General features: G+C 38.6%; 1 protein-coding gene across 6 annotated transcripts in view; it reads left to right on the top strand.

The window, feature by feature from the left end:
• The window catches only part of EPM2A (EPM2A glucan phosphatase, laforin), a 202871-nt gene that overhangs the window by 127748 nt on the left and 49011 nt on the right, over positions 1-26112 (top strand). For 5 of the 6 annotated variants that reach the window (XM_060029840.1, XM_060029837.1, XM_060029835.1 and 2 more), the window contains one exon: positions 22795-23036. In XM_060029840.1, coding sequence (XP_059885823.1) covers positions 22795-23036 — 242 coding nt within the window. Of the gene's footprint in view, positions 1-8993; positions 9144-22794; positions 23037-26112 lie in introns of all 6 variants that reach the window. The other variant, XM_060029841.1, reaches the window with a different exon arrangement.

The raw sequence follows: 26112 nt of genomic DNA on the forward strand, positions 1-26112 counted from the left end.
AACTAATGATGATGAGTACACATTTCAGTGGATAGAGTGAGTAAGCAGGTGGGAGTAGATAAGGTGAAGAAATCTAAATTATAAGAAAATTAAAAATACAGAACTGTAGAATATTATAGTGTCAATTCACAAATCATAGAGGGAAACTCAGAACGAGGTAGTTGAATGCTTCATGTTCACTGTGCAGAAAAAGAATAGTGCAGGTCTGAAATTGCCTATTCTTAGAAAAGCCTGCTTGCAAGGTTGGCCCTCTTGCTGGTCTTTGGGAATTTGGGTAGTAAACAGTCCCACACACTGATATAAAACTCTCCCTAAATACTATTTGTGGTTCACTGTGCCTAAACTGTGCAAAGAATATGTTTATACTTAACATCTGCCTTCCTTTTGGGAATCTAGAATTTTGGTACATACTGGGCAGAGGATACCTACATACCAGCCTCCAAAAAAACCATTGGTGGTGTCTCTAATGAGCTGCCCTGGTAGACAATACTTCCCATTTATTTTAACAACTTGATGCTGGAGGAATTAAGCATGTCCTATGAATTACACTGTGTGTTTGGGGGACTCTTGGAAGCGTGCACCTAGTTTCATCTAGACTTCCCCCATGCACCTTTTCCTTTTGCTGATTTTCCTTTGTATCCTTTAACTGTCATAAATCTCAGTACAAGTACGACTATATGCTGAGTCCTGTGAGATCACCTAGCAAATCACCAAACCTGGAGTGATCTTGAGGAGCCCTGACATATTCACTTTATGGGTTTCAGCCTAGCTAATGTGTTGAGCCAGTCCTGGCTAGGACTGCAGGCTCTCAGAAGGCCTTTCACCACCAATCGGTAGAGGTGCAGGTAGACTTTTAGCCTTAGACTGGTATCTGGTCATTTGGTGCGAATCCCAGGTACATGCATCCCATACTGTGTGAATGGGGTTTTTGGGTTTTTTTCCCACCATATTTTAATGTAGTCATTAAAAGCATGTGCTCTGAGTTGGGCTGCCAGGGATTGAATTCCAGCTTTACCACTCCCTAAGCAGTAGGACTTTGGGTATGTTACTTAAGTGCTGTGCATCATCTGTAAGAGAATGTTAATAGTAAACTTAAACCTTAATAGGCTGTTGCTAGGATTAAATGAGATAAAACGTTAACACAGTAAGTGCCAAACATGTTTAATTATTTTCATAACTGGCATTATAAACAAGCAACAAGTTTATTTTGTCTTCCAGAATTCAGTAGGGAAATTCTCCCTGGATAAAAATATAGGGAGGTCAATAATTTCTTTGGCCACTTATAGATAATAAAAGCTCTATATTCATTTAAGTCATAAAATACAATCTTAATTTTCTACTCAGAAGGTTGGCTCCTTTGAAATAATCAAATCTTTCAGTTTAATATAAAATGAAATCCTTTACTATTCTTGCCTTGAATTCAATCTTGCCTTCTATTAAAATCTTGTTCCTTGATTTATTTTTGCAAATAATAATTTAATGATAAATTAATAGTAAAAAGATAAACTTTTGTCTATCTATTTACTTTACCCATTTCCAAATTACATTGTTTTTACTTTGCCTTTTATATTTAATATGTAGTTAGATTTGTTTTTTGAATCAGTGGGAGAGTCGTTTTTCTTTAATAGGTAAATATAGCCCATTAATATTTAGTGTTATAAAATGTTCAGTCTTAATTATACCATCTTAAGTCTCCTGTTTTTAATGCTTTTTAAACATTTCCTGTCATTCTGTCTTTTATATATGATCATCTTTCTGATAATTAGAAGATATATAGAATGTTTCTTGTTCTACTATAGGTTATCTTTTGAATGTGACCATACTGTTACTTCAAATTCAATTTAATCAATTGAAAGCACCCAGAGAGGCCTCCTTTTGAAAGACCATAGATATTATTACATAGATAGATAAAGAACTCACTATCCCTTGGCTACAACCTCAGTTTTTAGTGTTAGTGGGATTTTTCCCTGTCCCTTATAATTATTTATTTTTATTTTTAATATTGTATAGCTTTACTTTTATAAGTGACAACACATTGTTTTGTCACTATAATCAATTCTTTAGATTTAATTACATATTTAAATAAATTTCTTGACCATCATATCTTTTATATAAGGGCATTATCTTTCCTGAGTCTTTTTAAAGTCATCACTGGGTTGGTTAGAATAAGTCACAAGGTAGTTTTTCAAGAAGGATTCATGAGAGTTTATTTCTTAAATCTTTTACATATTTAATATGTCTTCATATTGTCTTTATACATAGATGACAACTTGATTAGATATAGAATTTTGAATTACTTTCAAATATATTTAGATGTTGTTTTTAATCTCCTGACTTGATTATTGCTCTGGAGAATTTTGAGGCCAGGCTTATGTTTGGGGGGGGTCAATGAGGATTTGTAAGATTTATTTTATTTTATTTTATTTATTTATTTGTTTATTTTTGGCTGTGCCATGCAGCTTGTGGGATCTTAGCTTCCCAACCAGGGGTTGAACCTGGGTCCTTGGCAGTGAGAGTATGGAGTCCTAACCACTGGACCACTCAGGAATTCCTGATTTGTAAGATTTAATGTGCCCACCCTTGACCCTATGGAACTGACATCTTTAGGGTTAGGAGAAGTTCAGATGGTAGTTATCTTTATGATGAGTAAAAAGGAGTGTGAGAAGAGTCTTCTAGGGCTTGGGAGAAGTTCTGTTTCTGAATCTGGGTGCTGGCTATATTATTATTTGTAAAAAAATTTGTAAAAAAATTTGTATTATTTGTAAAAAAAATTATTGAGTAGTACACTTATGTGTATTTTTAATGTATATTACATTTCAATAAAAAGTTTTTAAAAGTTCATGTACCCAGTCTTGCAGATACTTAGAAAAATTGATAGGGTACAAGCTCTTAATGTGTTACAAATATAAATAACCAAATTAACTTGTTGCAGAATTTCCCTTCAATAGTTTCCATAAACTATTCCATAAGAAAATTAGATTCCCATTAGAGGCAAACAAAAAGGGATGGTAACGTATAGGCAAAGAAAAACAAATTTCCTTGAAGTCCATTAACTGATTCTCAGTAGATTCACATAAATTGTGTCTTAGATCTTTGGTACTGTACTTATTTTACTTGTTGATGTTCATCTCAAGAATGCAGAGAGACCAAAAGATTGTATTTGTAAAAGTGCTTTTTGATGTTCATTAAAACAGGATGGAAAAGCCAAAGTAATAGCCGTGTAGCCTTTTTATAGATCATAAAAGGAATAAATAAAGCCTCTTAAAAGTATGTTTGAAGCTTCACTGGTCCTAGTCAGAAAATAGAATTATTTAGTATTTCAATAAAGCAGTGGGACCATCCTCTTTTTATGAACCGTTAGTATCGTGCCAGCTGCCTGCTTTTAACGTCAGTGAAAAGAGGATGGATGGAATTTTCACACGCACAGTTTGTGTTGGAAACAATAAAACATACACGAACCTTTTCTACAGATCCCCTTTGACCTATTTAATAAAATAACAGAATCCCAAATTGTGAATTGTTTTTAAAGCACCTGAGTAGCTGAGAGATCTCATTGCACGTGGGCGGGTCACTAGGGCAGACATCAGTGTAGCTCAGTCCTCTCAATCACTGCCACACTCCCTTTTCTCTTTTTGTTATTTTATATTCATGACCATTCTTTCTTTCCTTATGTAAATATAAAGATATACCGTTTAATTCCTGACTCTGTTTGCTAAATAGAGAAGGCAATTCATTAATGCATCACTCAGTATTTCTCCTTGTAGAAATGTTGTGCCTTGCTAAGCAGAGGAAAAGGCTCTCAGGAAGGCTTCCTTTACATTGATAGAAACAGGTGTTCTCTTTTAGTTGTCAAGTCAGCTCCCTTCTGAGAATCTCAGATAAGTGGTCCAAATTACATCTAAGAGGAAAATTTGTTAAAGCATAATTACTTTTCATCATAGTGCCACAAATAATGAAAAGAACAGAACACTGGAAGTATATTGTAGTCTACTTAATCACCATCGTTTTAAAAAGCTGATGTAGAATTCCTTACTTCAAGACAAAACTATATAGGTTTGGTGGTAAATTAGGCATATTTTCTAAACACTAAATTATATTTCTTCTAATTCACATTTGGCTAAGAAAAGCTGACTAGTCTTTGTAGCAGTGGAATATAAGTGATAAGATTTGCAGCTGCCATTTCAAACAGTGCATTTTTGTCTATTCTTCAGTAGCTTCCTGTGTTTCTATTCATCCTGAATGAATACCTTTCTTTATCTTTCTTGATAAATTTCAACACAGTTGCCTATCTATGCAGAATGCAGTCAGACTCCTTATATCACCTTGCCTATCCATTGCCCTCCTCCCTCACCCCCACCCAAGAGCTAAACTTGTGGAGATCGATAGATTGTTTGTATGGGTAGAAACAGTAAAGCTTTGCCCAGTGATAAACAATTATTTAGGATAGTGCATAAAAAATTCTGGTCATCAGAATTTTATCTAGCATTTATCTGCATTTAAGAGAATGTCTAAAACCAAATAACTTCAGCTGAGGCATAATGGAAAATCTGAGATCAGTGAAACTAGTTTTGACTAAGAGCTCAGCCATTGATCAGCTATGGGAAAGTTGCTTGAACTTTGCTGTTTATTCCTCTAAAATTAGGATAATAATTATATAACGAAACAAATAGCATAACATTTGACATATATACACTACTATGTATAAAATAGATAACTAATGAGAACCTACTGTATAGTACAGGGGACTCTATACTCAGTGCTCTGTGGTGATCTAAATGGGAAGGAAATCCAAAAAAAGTGGGGATATATGTATATGTATGGCTGATTCATGTTGCTGTACAGCAGAAACTAACACAGCATTGTAAAGCAACTATACTCCAATAAAAATTAATAGAAAAAGAAACAAATAACATAACAAAAGCATTTTCTAGGATTGTACTTGATTAATAGTAGTAATTATAAAAGAAATCTAATATTTTAGGGAGGATGAGTAGACTTTTGGAAGGTTATGGGAGAAGATGCCCATCCTATGTCAGCACCTTTAACTAGTGTCAGGGTCTTTGGGTCACCTTCTGTTTTTCCAATTGCTTTCTGTTTTTTTGCCATCAGCAGTTCTTCCTCTCTGATCCTTGCTGTTTATCCTTTCCAGACCATATAATCGAGAACCTCCCACCCCCATACCCAGTCTCTTTTTGCATCCCACATTGATGACTGTTTCATCTCTCCAGCCAACTGGGTCGATGGAATAGAAATGCCTATTCATAAAATAAAATTTGTCTCGATTAAGTTACCATGGAGAAGAGCTGTAGGCTTTGCAGTACATTACACGTCTAAAGCAGGGATTGGCAAAGGGTCGGACAGTGTATATTTTAGACTGTGTGGGCCATATGGTTTCTGTTGTAGCTATTCAACTCTTTTGTTGTAGTGTGAAAGTAGATATAGAAATATGTAAACAAATGAGAATGGCAGTGTTCCCTGAAAACTTTATTTACAAAAACAGATGGTCGTCTGGATTTAGCCCATGGGCCATAATTTTCTGGGTCTCTAAGACATGGGGATGAGTCATACAATACTAGCGTTTAAAGGGATATGGCAATCATGCAGTCCAGCTTTCCCTAATGTGTGATCCATAGACAGCTGTCCCCCTGCAATCAAAGGTTAACTGGTCAAATATATCTTTGAAGTGCTACATGATGTTCCCCCTTCTTAGAGGCTCACCAATACATTAGCAATACTTAAGGCCCTGACTTTCTTCAGGGGTGGAATATAAGTAATAAGAATGATAACTTATGCTTTAATAGTGCTTACTGTGTGCCCAGAACTATTCTAAATGCTTTTACATATATTTGTTCATTTAATCTCAAAGCCCTATGAAGTATGTAGTATTGTTAATACCATTTTATAGTTGATGAAAGTGAGGCACTGAAAGGTTAATTAATCTGCCCAAGGTAGCATAATTAGTGGTGCCTCGATACAAATTTACGCAGTCTGGCTCCAGGGTCTGTGCCCTCAGCTACCCTTCCACCTCTGTGTAATATCTAGACACTTCTGGGAAACAGTGTGAGCTAAGAAAGTGCTTCTTTCATCCAGTTCTCTCAGTTAACACATTGGAAAAGCAAGGTCTAGAGAGATTCAGGTGACTTTGCAAAGGTCACAAGTATAATTAATAACTGAGAACAGTCTACAAATCAGTTAAATCACCACCTGGTACTTGAAGAAATGCTCGAATTAATCCTTTGTAAAGACAGAAATCCTTTTAAAAATGAGTAATCGTCTCTAATTTTCCCTTTTTAATTCAGGCTTTTATAACCAGCTTCATTTCAGTGGGGTAAATACAGTTTGATTTTTAAAAAGTAGAATTATTTTCACTTTAAAAAATCTGATAGGCAATCTTCTGTTAAGAGAAATATGACCAATATTTATCTCTAACTTGGACCTCTTTCCCCGGCTCTGAGCCATTGATTCTCAAGTCTCAGTGTACAGTAGAATCACTTGGGGTACTTGGAAAAAATGATGGTAGGCCCCACCCTACTGCTTCAGAAATTACATTTTAATTGAGGATCTGGTGTAAGTGTTTCAAAAGCTGCCCCCAGGAGGTTCTTGTATGGAGCTGGATTGTGAATCACGTTTGTTATCGTCTGCTAAATTTGTCCACCTGCATTAACAGCTAACATTTAAAATGCTACATGGCATGAAATGAAACTTACGGCTATGGTCCATGGGTTATAATTAATAAAAATGTGACCACATTCCAAGCATGAGTGGAACTTTAGCATTGCAGATAAATTGTACTGGTGGTTATAATATGCAGTCAGTTTTATGTGAGTGGGACGTTTGGATCGACGTGCATAGCTGCAGAACCAGACTAACCAGAAAACTCAGATTCTGATAGGTTGCCAGAAGTCTGTATGGCTCAGATAGAGGCTGGTCTTGACTTTTTAAAAAATTGAAGTATAGTTGATTTATGATATTGTATTAGTTTCAGGGGTACAGCAAAGTGATTGTTATTTTTTTTCTGATTATCTTCCATTATAGGTTATTACAAGATATTGAATATAATGCCCTGTGACATACAGTAAATTCTTGTTGCCTATCTACTTTATGTGTAGTAGTTTGTTAACCCCATACTCCTAATTCGTCCCCCTCCCACCCTCAGTCTTCACTTTGATGTGGCTCTCTAATGCCTGGGACTTAAGGTGGAAGAAACACATACTTTGAAGGATTAGGTTTTGCCACCATTCTCTGCCTACTTACAAATGTTAAAATCATTTATAACAAAAGAATTTAGAGAATAAATCATGTGTAGTAAAGTAATTTAGGATAGAAATAGAACATTTATGAGACGAAATGGGATAGAAATTATCAGGGACTTGAGATGGTCTAATTACTACTATTGAACACTAAATTTGTCTTTAACTTTTTTGGTAGTTAAGGCAAAAAAAGGATATAAATATAGTTTTATATTTTGGCTAAAAACAGCTTTCACTTTGCAGAGAAAATTGTTATTTTTAAACTAATTTCAACCAGCAATTTAACATATATCCTTGGGATAACACAATTAAAAATATCTTCACCAGAGTTTTGCAAAAGTTATAGAAAGGCTGTTCAATTGGTGATAGTTGTAAGAACCATCATGTAGTTGAATAAACCAAATATTTTGAGTAAGTAAAGACATTTCTACAGTTGTTCATTCACTCATTCATTTATTCAATCACCTGTTTGCTTTTAATTGCTAACGTTATGCTGGATACAATGTTAAGTTCTGGAAATAAGGTGATCAATAAGATGTCATGCTTGTTCTCAAGGGGTACACAGTATAGTAGGAGAAATGCTCAGAAAACCCCAAATTTCTAGTGAGAGAGGTCAGAGACTGAAATAAAGGTGTGTATATGTTATGGGAACACAAAGAAGGAGGACCTAAGTGGAGGACCAAGGAAGATTGAATAGGTTTAATCAGATAGATGAGCAGTGAAAATGCATTCCAAGAGGAAGAACAGCAGGATAAATGTCAGGGAAGGGAGAGTGCGTGGTGCTTCAGAAGAATTACAAGTATCTCCCCTAAATTGGACGGTGGGGTTCATATGGGGCTTCAGAATGAGAGACCTACGTCGGGGTCAGATTCCAAAGGGTCAGGCCAAAGACTTGAGACTTCATATGAAAGTGATGGGTAGTCACCTTAGTATTTTCGGCAGTAGGGTCATGTGATCAGATTTGTGTTTTAGAAAGATCACTTTAGCTACAATGTAGACGGGAGACCGACTGGGAGATCACTTAGGAGGCTGTTAGTGTAATGCACTTCTTGAGTGTTGAGGCTCTGAAGGAAAGCAATGGGAATGGAGAACAGGGGACCGATTCTGCAGCTTTTCAGGAGTTTGACTTGTATGAATGGGTTAATGACTGTAGAGAGGGGAAGCAGAAAGAAGGAAGAAAAGTTTCCTGGCTTAGGTGACTGGGCAGCTTGTGGCACAATACATGGAAATCTAGAGCAACTGGGGAGAATCAGGTTTGTGGGTCGGGAGCAAAGATTGGAAGATGGTGAAAACGAGTTCAGGTGATACTTACGGGACTATAAGTGGAGAATTCCAATAGAGCGTTGAGATCTGAGCTGGAGGCAGTAGATTTGGAATTTACCAGCATGTAGGTGGCAGTTATAGATGGCAGCGTATATTAGTGAGATAACTTAAGAGTATATAAATCGAAGAGAGACCAGAGTTTGGAACCCTGAGAAACACTCACACTTAAGGCTTGTAGAGGACACAGAGCTTACGAGGGAAACAGAGCATAAGTATGAATAAACTAGGAGTATGTGGGATAATGGAAGTGATCAATAGGATACATGTAATTTGGGACAGAGATGTAATTTGGGATAATATAATAGGGATGTAATTTGGTAATTTGATAGATGTAATAGGGAGGTAATTTTTTTTTTTTTTTTTTTTTTTTGCGGTACGCGGACCTCTCACTGTTGTGGCCTCTCCCGTTGCGGAGCACAGGCTCCAGACGCGCAGGCTCAGCGGCCATGGCTCACGGGCCCAGCCGCTTCGTGGCATGTGGGATCTTCCCAGACCGGGGCACAAACCCGCGTACCCTGCATCGGCAGGCGGACTCTCAACCACTGCGCCACCAGGGAAGCCCATAGGAAGGTAATTTGATAGATGTAATAGGGAGGTAATTTGAGACAGAGATAGAAAGTGTACATTAAACTGTGAAATATCAACTGTGTCAGATGGGACTTGATAGGTGTTGGGTCTCTGGCTGCTGGACTGAATTCTCTTAGTAGAAGCCTATGGATGATTTATATTATTTAACGGACAGATGTTTTAGATATCAGATATGTTTCAAAAGTTTGAAATCCAAACATTTCTCCACACACTTAAGCCCAGGTGTGAATGCAGAATAATGTTCCTGAAAAATCTTGAAAACATCTAAGCACAGCAGTTGGAGGTGATGATGTCCTTGACCATGAAACATGGAAGAGACAATTTTAGCTTAAAAAATGTAAGACCAGTTTTTCCCAATTAAGCACTTCAGTGGATGGAAGCTAATACATGCTCAGTGGAATGGATGATCTGAAATCAATCTGTATTGTGAAGCTATTGCCAGAATGAATTAACTGCGTATAAGGGCACCACATAACTGAGTGCACTCTCGTGATGATTAGGGTTATTTGAAATTCACCAATTTAAATATGACAGTTTTAGTTTGGGTATTATTGGTGTTTAATTGTCTTTGTGAATTGTATTAGACTACATGCCCGACTGTTTATTTAAGACCTTTCCTAGTTAGAAATAATGTAAGTAGACCAAGTATCACTGATATCTGGCATATCTGTGGATTTTCTTCCCTATCTATGGATTCTCAGAATCTGTGGGTAACATAAAGTGAACAGAGGCCTTTTTGATTTGTACCTCCTTAAGTGGGTTTATTGACTGTCATGACTTTGTTTTGGTCCTCATGAAATACATGTGCCCTGATTCCAGGCTGAATGAAAGAAGCAAAACTTCCCAGGGATTTTCTAAGTCCCAATATTATAGTATTTGTAGCTATGAATCTCTCTTCTGTACCTGTCATCTAAACTACTTACATCTCATAGGGGAGAGGAGATGTTTCTGTTTGTCTTTCTGGAAGCTTATCTAGTTTCTGACACTCCTGACTGCAACACTGCTAATTGCATCAGAGTTCTCAACCATTTAAATTCCTTGGTGTTCCCTAAATTTCAAGTCTTGTGTGTATCATCCCCAGTTTTCAGTATCCACATGTAAAAAATCTCAAGCTTCACTTTAAAAAGATAACACAAGAGGGAATTTTTCCCCCTATCAAGAGGCCAATGAGCGCTGTAAATAAGGAGAAAAGAGGAATGTTTTAGAACCAAGGAAGGTCATTATGTAAATACAACCATTTGGCTTCCTACAGATTCTTCACTGAGAAATCAAGAAAGAGGGCTAAAGAGATTTAAAATTTTTTCTGTAATTAGTAGAATTTTTAAAAATAGCAAGCCTCTCTGCAGTTATTAGATCTCTAGTATTAGTATCAACAGTAGAGATAAAATGCTTCTCTTTTTGTTTCTACTTACAAGAGGGACCTTATTTTGTTTACTTCTCAGTGCACCTGAGCATTATGAATTGCATTGATCTATTGTAGAATGATATCATAATAGCATATAGATTAAATATCACTATTAGAGTACTCCTTGCTACTCAAAGTGTGTTCCAAGGGCCAGCAGCATTGATATTACAGGGGAGGTTGTGAAAATGCAGAATCTCAGGCTCTAACCTAGATTTACTGAATCACTATCTGCATCTATCATAATCCCCAGATGATTCCTCTGTACATTAATATACTTTTTTTAAATTTATAAATTAATTAATTAATTTTTTGGCTGACTTGGGTCTTTGTTGCTGTGTGTGGGCTTTCTCTAGTTGCGGCAAGTGGGGGCTACTCTTCGTTGCGGCGCGCGGGCTTCTTATTGCAGTGGCTTCTCTTGTTGCGGAGCACGGGCTCTAGGCGCGCAGGCTTCAGTAATTTTGGCATGCGGGCTCAGTAGTTGTGGTGAACGGGCTTAGTTGCTCCACAGCATGTGGGATCTTCCCCGACCACGGCTCAAACCTGTGTCCCCTGCTTTGGCAGGTGGATTCTTAACCACTGCGCCACCAGGGAAGCCCTGTACATTAATATTTAAGAAACACTAGTCTAGATGAATAATAACCATACAAATACCCCAGATGATTATTTTTGGTCAAGAAAATTATAAGGAAAGCGCCTACTGTGGCTCAAAGTACATAATAGAATTCCTTTCACAATAGAACTTCCTTGTAGTTCAGTAAATCAAATGATTAGTTGGCAATGATGAAGAATTAACATAAAAAAAATCATTTTTTTCACTTTTCCAACCGTCTTGTTTTCTAAATTCATTTTTGTTCCAGAGCTGAAATAAAGACCCACAGGTGCAAAGAATAAATTTTAAAAAATAACTCTTTAGAGAACTGATTAAATAAATCAATCAGTTTCATTGTGTATCAGTTTGCCTACAATGGATATTTCCTTGATGTGAGTTAAATCTAATTGATGGGCAACATATCCTCTGTACAAAGTTCTTACATCAAAAAAACAAAACAAAACCCTACCTTATTAACATTTCCATAATAGAATTGAAAGAGTTGAGTGGAAAACTGAAAGGAAGTTTGAATAGTTTGATATTCTCAAGACTTTGGGCATATGGATGCCATTAGCATGATGTCTAGTCAATGAAATGTTGGTTAATCTGAAACTTGTAAAAATATGCAGTAAGGAAACTTAGAGAGATAGGCTTCATTGAGGGCAGACCTGGTTAAGCAATTGTAAATTATAATATTACATTAGAAAACTTAGAGTCATTTTATAATCTTCCCTTTTCTCAATCCTTTCATCCAATTAATGTGCAAGTTCTGTTGGTTCCACTGCTAATGTACATCTTGAATTAATCCACTTCTCTATCTGTACCACTAACTATATTCCAAGCTGTCACTATCCAAAAGGTCTTCCCTCTTCCTCATAGCAGCCAGAGTCACCTTATAAAAATTATGAAATAAGTCCATGTGACTCCTATACTTAAATATCATTCATTGACATTTCATTGCTTTTATATTCTTATACAAATTCCTTAGTACATCAATGAGGCCTGGCATGGTCTTTTCAATCTGTCTCATGCCACACTTCTTCCTTATTCCCCTCACTCCTGTCTCTACGTTTCTCTTGGTTCCTAAAGTATATACCTCTCTTCCTCACCATAAAACATTGTATGTCTTACTCCTTTTTCTACATCATGTCTCAGGGTTTTGTTTGTTTGTTTGGGGTTTTTTTGGCCATATCAAGCAGCATGTGGGATCTTAGTTCCCCGACCAGGGACAGAACCTGTGCCCCCTGCAGTGGAAGCTTGGAGTCTTAACCACTGGACCACCAGGGAAGTCCCTCTATATCATGTCTCAGTTTTAATGTCACCTTTTCAAGGGACATTAAACTGTCTGTAGGAATGTAAGTTGGTGCAGCCACTATGGAAAACGGTATGGAGGTTCCTCAAAAAACTAAAAATAGAATTACCATATGATCCAGCAATCCCACTCCTGGGCATATATCCAGACAGAACTGTAAGTCAAAAAGATACATGCATCCCTATGTTCACAGCAGCACTATTCACAATAGCCAAGACATGGAAACAACCTAAATGTCCATTGACAAATGAATGGATAAAGAAGATGTGGTACATATATGCAATGGAATACTACTCAACCATAAAAAGGAATGAAATAATGACATTTGCAGCAATACGGATGGACCTAGAGTTATTATGTTAAGTGAAGTTAGTCAGAAACAGAAAGACAAATACCATACGATATCACTTATATTTGGAATCTAAAATATGAGACAAATGAACTTATCTACAAAACAGAAATGACACAGATATAGAGAACAGACTTGTGGTTGCCAAGGGGGAGGGGGAGTGGATGAGGGATGAGGGAGGAGTTTGGGGTTAGCAGATGCAAGCTAGTATATATAGAATGGATAAATAATAAGGTCCTACTGTACAGCACAGGGAGCTATATTCAATGATAAACCATAATGGAAAAGAATATAAAAAAGAATGTACGTATATGCATAACTGAATCACTTTGCTGTATGGCATAAATTAACACAACATTGTAAATCAACTATACTTCAATTAAAAGAAAAATAATGTCACCTTTTCAGGAAGGAACTACCTGATTGTCTTACTTGAATTCTGATTCCTCTGTGTTTCTCTATTTTAACTCCCTGTTTAAGTCCTCAATAGCACATGACAAATTAATTTATAAATTTTATACATTTTGGATATTTATTCATTTATTGTCTGTCTTCCTCAAAGAAAGTAGGCTCCAATAAGGGCATACCTTGACTGTCTTGCTCACCACCGATTGTTGAGTACCTGGCAAAAAGCAGGCATCATTACACTTTTCTTGAATAGAAAGGATGACTGTAGAATAAATATAAAAAATTTCACATGCTTAATTTTTTATTACTTCCTTGGTCTTCTGTGGTTCCTAATTCATTATGCAAGTGATTAATTTTGAAGAAATCCTTTCAAGTTCATTATGTGAAGAAATATTAAACATGACATTTTACTCTTTCAAGGAATGCTCAGCATTGGAAACAAAATTAACATGCCAAGAGGATATTTTAATGGAACATTTTGTTGAAATTTGTATCAAGGGAACCAATTGAGGCTGCTAGCCTAGTTATTTGTCTTAGTCTGTGGTACCTTGTGATTGACTTTAAGAAAGTGAAGTGTGCTAGTTGCCGTATTTACCAGTACAATCTGTCAATATGGCATATAAACCAAATTTCAGGCCAACACATATGCAAAACTAAGAAGACCAAACTCTATGGGACTAAGAGTCTGACGAAATCATGAGTCTGAGAGACTGTGCTCTTATACATTTCAGGTAATTCTCCAATGAGGCGCATTCCCTGAAAGCCAAGCAAAGGGGCCCAAGACTCTACTGTATTTATCAAAACTATTGATAGATACCTCAGGACTTTAGAACTGAGTTATTAGAGCAAGAAAAAAGACAAATAGCCCAGCCAGGGGCCTGATGGTCTCTTCCTCTACATTGGAGGTACTCAGGTGATGGATTGAAGGACCTGAGTAAAGGAAGGAGTGTGGGTAGTATTGTGTATAAAGAACAATTTGGCACCACAATCAAACGTTAGTTGCATTTTTAGAATTCCAAACATCAGGATGAAAGGTGAAAAATATCTATTCAAATGCTTAACTTTAAGTGCACCTGATATATGGATATTTGAAGAGTCTGGATAATTGTATATATTTTAAGTCTGAATTTTACACCTTATATTCATTTCCTGGGGCTGCCATAAAAAAGTGCCACCAACCAGATGGCTTAAACAGCAGAAATTCATTGTCTCACAGTTCCGGATGCTAAAAGTATGGGATCGATGTGTCTGTAGGGTTGATTTGTTCTGAGGGCTGTGAGGAAAGGATCTGCCTCTTTCCTTGCATTGGAGATTGACATCTTATTCCTTTTATCTTCACATCATCTTCTCTCCATATGTGTCTGTGTCCAAATTTTCCCTTCTTATAAGGACACCATTCCTATTGAATTAGCCTACACTAGTGGCTTCATTTTAACTTGATTATCTCTGTAGAGAACCTTCTCTGAATAAAGTTACATTTTAAGGGATTAGGACTTCAACACAGGAATTTTGGGGAAATGCAATTCAACCCATAACAGACCTTCATAATTAATTTACTTAAATGGCATTTTATAATATAGAAAATAAAAGAACATGTCAAAAATATTTGCTTTATGTGGCCAAAAACTACACAGCACATCCAAAAAATCTAAGAAACTAACTGCACTTATAAAAATTCACATATGCTCTATATAGACTATAGTCTATGACCTATAAGCAAACTATAATAAAACTTTTTAATTGGGACTTCCCTGGTGGTCCAGTGGTAAAGAATCCACCTTATAATGCAGGGGATGCAGGTTTGATCCCTGGTCTGGGGACTAATATCCCACATGCCGCAGGTCAACTAAGCCCGCATGCCACAACTACTGAGCTCGCACACCTCGACTAGCGAGCCCGCGTGCTGCAAACTACGGAGCCCACGCGCTCTGGAACCCATGCATCACAATTAGAGAGAGAAAACCCAGACGCCACAGCTAGAGAGAAGCCCACACGCCACAATGAAGAGCCTGCATGCCACAATGAAAGATCCCGCATGCTGCAACTAAGACCTGATGCAGCCAAAAAAATAAATAAATCTTTAAAAAAATATACAAAAACTTTTTTATTGAGGAAGTTAATTAGCATCATTCTTTAAATTGGAATTTGTCTTTGAGCAGTTATTCAGCCTTAACTGGAGTCTGTTATAAGCACCCTTTTGGGGTAGAAATTTGGCATTAATAACTTAACACCTGACACCAGAGAACACATTTTCAGTGGAAGGAGCTATATGTGCTAATGAAGCTTGGAGCTTACTAGAGGTTGATTTTAATGTTTCTCTTGCTTTCTCCCTAATGAGATCTAAATTACGGCACTAATAGACTTATTTTCTTCACCTATTATTTAAAAGCCAGATCACATTTTAATTGCACATCGAATTGCCCATAAAATAATAAATAAGGTAAAATGCAGCACAATTATCCATCTTAAGAAATGTGCTAATCTCTTTTTGTTCCTGAATTCTTAGCTGGATTTTGTGAAGGACCTCAGCAAAATCCATTTTCTCTGTCTTTGAAATGGTGCTGTGTTTGTATGGCTAAGAAGAGGGTGCTACGATTCAAGAGTTGTGGTCTCTTGGTGTGATAAGAAATAAACAAAAGCCTATGTTCATACATTGATCCCACCATTCCTGTGGTTTTCCTAATTTTTTTCCTGTGGACAAAAAATAATGCTAATTTTCACCTTCAGGAAAAGGTTATTCTGCCATTTCTTGTGGCCATTAAGGATGGAACCTGCGATGTGGAGTCTATTCAGCTGTCTCCTTTCCTGATATCTCTTGTCTTTTCCACGCTCCCTCCTCCTGTCCGTACCCTGTGATGTTTTTGAAAAGTGCTTGGGTGCTCATTCTGCTTGATGTACTCATTACTGCCAGTGAGGCCTCCTTTGACTGACAGCTGAGATGGAGCAAGTGAGTTCTGATTCATATGCTTCAGTAGCTGTTGTACCGTAGGTCCTAGCCTGACAAATGAAGCAATTGGTGTAGTATTGCGATGTGATTACCTGGAACCACAAATCCAGATTCACTCAAATGAATGAAACTGATTTTGATTTGCAATCCAAGAAAGTAAGTTTCCAGAATGTCAGCCATCTATTTCTTTCCCCTGGTCTTTGGCCAAGTTGTGATATGACTAGGATGGATTTTATTTAAATTCAATCTTGTTGAATCATAGTGGCAATAGTCAAAACCCAAGTGAATAATTTTTTTCTACAATAATACATTCTTAGTGGATATAACTGTGTTAAGTATTTGGCATGACTCAGAAAGAGATTTAGTTTTGATGTTTTGGAAGGTAATATGCATTAAACATAAGGACACATGTTCTCACAACTACTCTCTTATAACAGAGTTTCCCATTCCTCACTCTCTGTCTAGGAATCAGTTGCAGTCTTGAAACTATTTTTGGAGAAAGTAAGGGCTTCACTTTGTATGTCCATGTGTAGAGCTGAGCAAGTCCACCTCCTCTCATCTCCATATTTTTCACCACTACTAAAAGGTATTGAGATCTATATACTCAGCTCCTTCTGGATGTTTATTGGGATCTGCTAGGCTAGTGGTTCTGGAGTCTAGCTACATATGTAATATATGTAATATGGTTAATTTCTAAAAAAAAATAAAGTAAGAATCAATTCATAGAATCTGAGGCCTCCCTTTAGAGCCACTTTATGAGTATCTCTGGGGTAGATCCTGGTAATAGAAGTTTTTATAAAAGCACTGCATGTGACTTGAATGCAAAGCCAGATCTGGGAACTTCTGTTCTGCATTGACTGAGTGGCAATGCCCATTTGGTACAGTGGTTTCTCTTTGACCTTTCCAAATAATCTATAGTGGAGCTGCGAGAAATCTCTGCTGTAATTCATGATTGATAGTGAGTTATTCATAAAATAGTTCTCTGGAAGTTTTATGATGTCATTTACAATATAATTTTAAGCTCTGCTTCTTTTTTTTGTTTGCGGTACACAGGCCTCTCACTGTTGTGGCCTCTCCCGTTGCGGAGCACAGGCTCCGGATGTGCAGGCTCAGTGGCCATGGCTCATGGGCCCAGCCGCTCTGCGGCATGTGGAATCTTCCCGGACCGGGGCACGAACCCATGTCCCCTGCATCGGGAGGCGGACTTTCAACCACTGCGCCACCAGGGAAGCCCTAAGCTCTGCTTTTTATTCTGTTATTGTATCTTTGAAGTTTGGTATGTCTTGCATTAAAACTACCTTTACAGAAGATTTTTTATTCCCTAAATCTTATATTTCAACAAATTTCTTCTCACCTTTACAAAAAAATCCTGATTTAAGAAATCATTTAAAGTATCATTGACACCAAAAGAAGATTAAAACTAAGATGAGATCAGTAAAAATTGATTTTTAATGGTGTCAAATCATTCTCTTTTGAATGAAGTAAAAGTTTAATTACTGTTTAGAAAGGACATCATGCATCTTATTACTGTAGTGTATCGTGTAACTAGAAATGTATCACCTACTATTAGAGACAACAAACTGAAATAGGATGCATATAAAGGGCACTTTAGCTGTCTAAGTAGAATCTATTGATCTGTGTGTTTCCAACAAGTCCAGTATTTTGTCTCTATATCCCATGTAATGGTTCAGTATAATTTACTTTACAACTTCAATTCTCTATCCTTCACTACACTGCTTGTTTTCAGAATTTATCTTTAGTTATCCGCCTCCTAGTTTCAGAACATCTTACTCTAAAAAAATCAGGAATTATTTTATATTAATTTCTTGAACATGTACTCTGACTTCTAGCATTGTTAGAGGAAGAATTAATTATGTTAAGTGAAAGTTGGAAGTATCTGGTATAGAAACTGGTGTTATTTGTGTGTGAGTATGTGTGGGTGTGTATTTCAAGGGCTTATTTCCATTAGAAACTTGATGTGGGAAATATATATGTTAGGGTACCAACTCTGGGCCTATTTATCTTTGATTTGTTCTGAGTTTCTTAAGGTTACTGGCTAGTTTAAATGCATTTGAAGGCCAGGGCTGAATGAGATGATAAAATAACACCTTTTTATTTAGCAACACAATGTGATCTATATATTGAGTCTGGTTTTGGATTCTGATTTCTTATTTTATAGGGTCAAATGTCCTGATTTACCCTTTATATCTCTCTATGAGCTACTCTTTGGTATATATGCAAATCTTGCATGCCAGCCACTTTGTTTTGGCATTTATTTACTAGTTGAATACTAAGTGCTCCCACTCAAAGAGTACACTACTCAAGAGAACTCTGGATAACATTTGGAATTTAGCTTACCTGTCATGAATATTCATTCTAATATGTAACCAGTCCACTTCAAGATTTGGACAGTAAAAGTACACTGTTGTTCAGAAGGTTGTATATCTGAGGTGTCCACTTCCTTCTTTTTCCAACTGAGCGTTCTCAAGTACGCTCAGTTAAACCCCAAAGTATAGGTAAAGCAGCCCAACACTATTACCTACTAGGCATCCAGCAGGTTGCTGCAGGAGGAATCTTTATGGAATAATGGAAGGAAGGATGGAACATCTTACACAGGGGAAGGTTCCTACTCTCACTGAACAGCCGGAGTGTAGGGGCAACGACCCAGGGGATGTGAAGTTTCCATTCCTGCAAAGACCAAATACTCAGCTAACAGTGTCCTGGCCAAGCGTAGCTCTGGGATACTCTAAATGTGTCCCTGCTGGTGGTCTTTCTCTCAGTTCACTGGGCCCAATGGGGTGTCTGAGAATTCTTTGGAGTCAGAAATAAAGTTTAAAAAAAACCTTTGGATCCTGTGCCCTTCTTCACAGCACCTGGGTTTCTCTTTGTTTTAAATTGTATCCTTTTATTGCTTCCATAATAATCCTCGATATCCACAAGGAAATTCCTAGTAACCTATTATACCTAGAACCCAAGCGGCAATAAAAATTGGTTTATCCTCTCTTGGAGAGTAAGTAGGGTTCAAGCTTTAGAAAGATGATGCTTGCTCTTGTAAGATATTTTCATTGAGGATGAATAATACCCACATTTGAGGATTAGTCAGTTGGCTTCTTAATGTTAACATCCACAGTGACAACAACAACAGCCAAAGGAGAATAGCTAGCTGGATTTCATATTATAAAATAGGGTGAATAGTCTATGCTCTGCCGCATTCAAACGAAGGCTATATAGGACAATGAAAAATTATATAAATAGTCATTTCAATATCAAATAAATTACTAAAATAGGTAAATTATAATAACTAGACATAAACTCCACTGGTATTTATTGTGTATCCACTAGTGTCAGACTTATTCAAATACATTACTTAATTGTATTTACTCCTTACAAAATTCCTGTGAATTAGTTATTTTGAGACCCATTTTAAAGATGAGCACACCAAAGGCTCAGAGATGATAAGTAGGTTGGCCTAAGGTCAGACAGTTATTACCAAGTGCTTTTAAAAATACTGTGCTAAAATTGGTATTTGAACCTAGTTTTTCTAGCTTGTGTTTAGTGCCCTTTCCATTATGCCACACTTAACATGTTATCCTGCTGTTCAGCTATCTAATATTAGGCTTTTGCTTCATTCTCTATATCTTTCTTCATATACATGCATACATGCATACTTACATATTTCCAAATATGACATGGAATCATATTATCATCAGAATATTGTAGCTGATGAGCCACAAGCTCTGTGTCAGGTATGTTGGTCTTACTCCAGCTCCACATTCCTTTTCTTCCTACAAAAAGTAAAGAGTTCTAGTCTACTTTTATTCCCCTAAATGAAGGTTTCCTAATCTCCACTTTATTGACATTTTGGAGAAGATAATTCTTTGTTGTGGGGCTGTCCAGTGCATTGCAGGAAGCTTAGCAACATCTCTGGTCTCAATCTACTAGATGTCAGTAGCACCACCCAGTGTGACAATCAAAAATGTCTCCATAATCACTGTCAGATATCCTTCGGGAAGCAAAACTGTTCCCAATTGAGAATGACTGCTCTAAACTTAAAATGAAAGTAACTAAATAAAAGTGTAGTCCCTCTGCTCTGTTTCTTCCCTGCCTAATAGAGACTTTAAGCAGTTAGTTTATTTAGGCTTCATATTAGTCAGAACAAGTCAAGTTAGGCTGTGGTAACAAACAATGCCAAAATTGGCTTAACACGATGAGCTGTTAGCTCTCTGGGCTGCTGTCCTCCCTGAGTTAGGTTACCATCCAGGTGACTTCAGCTCCTAGAAGCTCAGCATCCACGTGTTCCTTCATACTCATCGCAGCAGGGAAAGAGGGAGTGGAAGGTCACGCATAAGGTCTTAAGTATGTCCCTCTGAAGTCACACTGGTCACTTCAGCTTACGTTTTATCGACAAAAGCAAGTCATGTGGCCATATCTAACTTTGAGGTGGAGAGGAAGTTTAGTCCTCCATGCTTGAAAGGGGATACCTGGGAACACTGGTGAGCATCCGTGATGCCTGCCACCGTCATCTAAGGACTATTGTCTGAACGCCCTGTAATGAACCTAGTAAGGTTCTAGGTTACATGAATCAAGTAGGGTTTGAAACAGATTATTCACCTATTAGTTCTGGAGAGAATGTACTCATGTGAAATAATCAGTGAACAAGACAACATATACCATATGCAACAGATTATAATAACATGTGTTCAATTTATATATTAATTTGGAAAATATTTACATTTTTAAGATACTTACATTTTAGGATTTTAAGTCTTGCAACTAAAGAGCATGGTATATCTTTTGGGTTCTGGGACCTAATTCCAATGTATGGGGTAGGGAGTGTTCTCACATATCCAAGCAATTCTCCAGAGACCAGCTTGGTGTCCTGCAGTTCAATGCAATTCTGACACTACCTACCTACAGACAGCATCAGATTCCACAGGTTAAGGGTTCAGTCAGCCCCCAACCTGCCTTCAGAAGCCAGTCGCAAACCCAGGTTGTTACCCGTGTTTCTGACTGGCTACGGATTGGAGATTCCCCATACCTCACCTTAGACTCGAGTTTCATTAATTTTCTAGAGCAGCTCACAGAACTCAGATAAACATTTTACTTCCTAGATCACCAGTTTATTATAAAAGGATGTAACTCAGGGACAGTCAGATATAAGAGACACCTAGGTGAAGCATGGGGAAAACGGCAGGGCCGTCTCTCAGTTCCATGTGTTCACCAACCTGGAGGCTCCGCAAACCCTGTTCTTTTGGGTTTTTATGGAGGCTTCATTTCATAGGCATGGGTAATAAAATCATTGGCCAAAGGTGACTGATTCAACCTCCAGCCCCTCTTCCCTCCCAGGAGGTCAGGGGGTGGGATGAAAATTCCAACTCTCTAATCAGAAGGTTGGTACCCCCTGGCAACCAGCCTCCATGCTTGGGTGTATTCCAAAAGTTACCTCATTAACAAAAGACAACGTTACAGCTCTCATCACTTAGGAAATTTCAATGGTTTTAGGAGCTCTGTGCCGGAAATGGTTATGAAGAGCAAATATATATTTCTTATTATAAATCACAATATCACAGTATGTCTCTCTATTTATTCGTTGTTGTTTTCGTAATGTCCTCTAATAAAATTTTATAGTGCTTTCTCGTTAAAGGTATTCCTAGATGTTTTATAATTTTGTTTTTTGTTTGTTTGTTTGTTTTGTTTTTTGTTTTGTTTTTGCGGTACGCAGGCCTCTCACTGTTGGGGCCTCTCCCGTTGCGGAGCACAGGCTCCGGACGCGCAGGCTCAGCGGCCATGGCTCACGGGCCCAGCCGCTCTGCGGCATGTGGGATCCTCCGGACCGGGGCACGAACCCATGTCGCCTGCATTGGCAGGCGGACTCTCAACCACTGCACTACCAGGGAAGCCCTTGTTGTTATTTTTGAATGAAATTTTCCCTGGTCCTCCTATTCTATTTCTACCTGGCTATGGTAGTACAGAGAATGGTTGCTTGATTTTTTATATTTTTCTTCATCCAGATATCTTAATACTTTTAATATTTTTCATAGCTTTTGTAGTTTAATCTCTTTTTCAGAGTTACATTTCCTCTTCTTACATTGTAGCATTAGGTGAATCATACAATGTTGTTACTAATGGAAATCATCTTTACTTTAATTTTATTTAAAAGAAGATTGTTGATGATTAGTTTCTGTTAATCTCATACTATTCAAAATCTTTGTGTAGAGTTTTAAACAGGAGTGAATGCTGAATTTAGCCCATATTTTCCAGAATTAATCATAGGTGTTTTACATTTAATTTGTTAGTATTTGAAATATGTTGATGGGTTTCCTAATATTGAACCACATATACATTCCTGGAATAGGTATAACTTGGTGGACGTACTTTAATATATTGCTAGATTTGGTTTGCTAATGCTTATTTCCTGGCGTTCTAGTTAATTGAATCATTTGTTTCCCCCAAAACACCGCCACCAGTATTTCAGTCTTTTGCTAATAATATTGGTTCTCATATTCTTAATACAGCTTTTCCTGTTCCAGCTTTAAAGGTTAATTGCCTTTTAACACTACATGTTTTATGCAGCTCCTCTAACACCAACAATAGTAATAGTTGACTCCATGTGTTCTTATTAGAATTCTACCAAATATCTGGCTGGGTAGCTGCCCTCGCCAAGTGGAACATGTAACCATCAAACTGAAGCATGAACTGGGGATTACGGCTGTAATGAACTTCCAGACAGAATGGGATATTGTACAGAATTCCTCAGGCTGTAACCGCTACCCAGAACCCATGACTCCTGACACTATGATTAAGCTGTATAAGGAAGAAGGCCTGGCCTACATCTGGATGCCGACACCGGATATGAGCACTGAAGGTAAGCATGAGAAGGAGCTTTCTGGCTCCTCGTTGAATGTGTTTCAAAGAAGCCCTTGCTGGTTTTTCGCCTGTCTGTCTATCTGTCTGCCTATCTACCTACCTACCTTGCTGTCTATAATTGAATGACTTAAACGTGAGTGACAGATATGGAATAGATATAAGGTTTTTGGTTTAATATATTTAATATGTATATCTTTTGACACCTTGGCTTAGATTCTGTTTAACATGGGTCCTTCGATTTATTTATTCATTAAACATGTATTGACTGTGTATCAACTATGTGTGGGGCTCTAGGCTGGTGGCTGGGAATACAACAGTGAGGAAAAGCAGGCACAACTCCTGTCCTCATGGAACTTCTAGTTCTATAGGGCAGACAGGCGTTAATCAAATGACTACAAATAGAGTTGTAAAGCTATGATGAGTTTTTGGTTAGAAAGATACATAGATATTGCTGTGAGAGCCTAGGCAGGCAAATCAGACCTAGGAAGAAGGGCCAGAGAAGGTTTTCTCGGGTGTGTTTGAGCTGAGATCTGAAGCGGGAGTTGGCACGGGTGAGGTGGGAAAGAGGCTTCCAGGCAGAGGGAGCAGCTTGGGAAGAATCCCCGTTGCAGGAGAGCACAGAGTGTTGGAGGAACTGAAAGAAGGCCAGTTTGGCTGCAGGGCTGGGAAGGAGGGAACAGAGTCTTGCAGGATTTGGGGCACAATAAAAACTTTAGATGCTATCCTAAAGCAGTGAGAAGCAGTTGAAAGGGTGGGAGGCTGGGAGATGTCAAGTTAACTTATTTTTCCCCCTAAAAGTGCCCTTCGTTTGCAGTGTAGAGAATGTCGGAGTGGGCCCCAGCTGATCTGGGGACGCCAGTTAGGAGACGACTGCAGTAGGTAAGGTGGGAGATAACGAGAGAGAACGCAGCTCGGGGCAGGGTGGCAATAGTGACGCTTCATTTACTGCACAAACACTGGCTGAGCATGTCTTTGTGAAGAGGGAAGTAGAGTGTGACATGGCTGCTGCCAGGGAAACAGAGATAAATAGGCACACTTTTTTTTTTTTTTTTTGGCTGTGTTGGGTCTTCGTTGCTGCACACGGGCTTTCTCTAGTTGCGGCGAGCGGGGGCTACTCTTTGTTGCGGCACGCGGGCTTCTCATCGCGGTGGCTTCTCTTGTTGCAGAGCACGGGCTCTAGGCGCCCGGGCTTCAATAGTTGTGGCACGTGGGCTCAGTAGTTGTGGCTCATGGGCTTAGCTGCTCCGCGGCATGTGGGATCTTCCCGGACCAGAGCTCAAACCCTTGTCTCCTGCAGTGGCAGGCGTATTCTTAACCACTTCGCCACCAAGGAAGCCCAAGGCACACTTTTGATCTCATGGTAAGAGGCAGTAAGGCAAGTTCAAAACTAATTATGGTAGAAAGAAGAATGTGATGAGAGAGATGAGCCTTGCGCACTAGGAGGGTTATAGCGTGGGAGGAGCTCTTTTACGGCAGAGCGCAGGGAGGCTACATGAGTATCCTGGGATTTGAGGTGGGCGTGGCAGGTCCAGGTAGAAGGAGAAAGAGCATGCCAGGTGGAAGAAACAACCAAGGCCCAGAGGCATGGTATTTTAGAGGAACGATCTGTATTTCAGCCTGGCTGTGGAGGAGGGTTCTTGTTTGTAGAAAGGAGTGGAGCCAAGAGAACAAGTTACATGAATCATATCAACCAGATGTCAGCAGGGGGCAGCAGAGAGCTATGGACTGGTGCAGGCTGAGGGAGTTTGGTGAACTGCTATTCTGGGGGAAAGAAGGAAGACAGTGATGGCCAGGGAGGAAGCGTCTCTATCATCAGCCCTCTTCCCCGCAAAGTACATTATGTATCAAACACTCTTCTCAGTAATTTCATACATTAACTCATTTAATTCTCAAGACAAGAGTCCAGGCAGATGTTGCAGTTATCTGCATTTTGCAGAGGAAGAGAATGAGGTACAAAAAAGTTAAGTAACCTGGCCTATGTCACATAGCAGAGACACAGCCTGGATTTCAACCCAGGCAGTCAGGCTCAGAACATTGCTCCTGACACCATATGATGAAGCTTCTCTACATGCTCACGTGGACTCTTCATGCACTTTCTACAGACCACCACCCGCACTTTCAGTCTGTCACGTACATCGTCAGCTGGAGTTAGACAAAGTCACGAGTTTCCAGGGAGGTAGCTTGTCACCCCAGAGTGTCCCAGGACCTTGGCCATCTTGGCTCTTAATGAATCTTTATGGTCCTCCTGTCCGGGCTAGACCCCTTTGTGGGTCTGTCTGAACTGAACTGTCACTGGGGATGTATAATTTTTCTTCCTGAAGGAGGAGATAGTTTGGTTACTCTTCTTGGTAATTAATGCCGATCCAAAGGAGCTTGATTCAGCTGCAAGAGCTCTGTCTTTTTTCAAGGAATTAAAAAAAAAAAAACCCACCTTATTTGCACAGAAGAGCCCTGGTCGAATCTAGGTCATATTTGCCCTGTCCAGTTTGTTTCTCTGGTTTCAAAATGGAGAAGGTCGTTAGGACAGTGTGCCTGTAGCTTCTTGGGAGTGTTTTGATTTTGGCTTCTTTGGTTGTCATCTTAGAGCATTGTTATCCTGTTGGAGTAGGATGTGAGATGAGGCTCAGAGAAGCTGAGATGAATATAGCCTGCTCCACCCCATGCACTGATTCTCCAAAACCCTGCTGACTGATAGGCAATTTGCTTGATAGTTTGGGAATATACAGAAGCCTGATGGAAAATTCTACCTCCAAAGACCTGCTGTAATGGTATTAAAACCTTTGTCGGGGGTGGGGGTGGGGTGGGGGGGTTACAGAGTCCCCAGGACCCAGTCATACAACGGAGCGTCTTCCACCCTGAGGCACTTTGGAAACATGAAATGGCAGCAAAATGAAAGCTCCCACTTGAAAAAGGCCAAACCCCAAGACTAAATAAAGGTTCAGCATAACCTGGGGGAGTAATCAAAGAGTTAACAACCCTCCTGCGTCGCCGAGGAACTTCTGACCAATAGATCAATCTCTGTGGCTCACAGCATTAGCACCATGAACACACAGATTAATTCAGAGGAATATTTT

The sequence above is a fragment of the Delphinus delphis genome, chromosome 14 (genome assembly GCF_949987515.2).
Source record: "Delphinus delphis chromosome 14, mDelDel1.2, whole genome shotgun sequence".
NCBI lineage: Eukaryota > Metazoa > Chordata > Mammalia > Artiodactyla > Delphinidae > Delphinus > Delphinus delphis.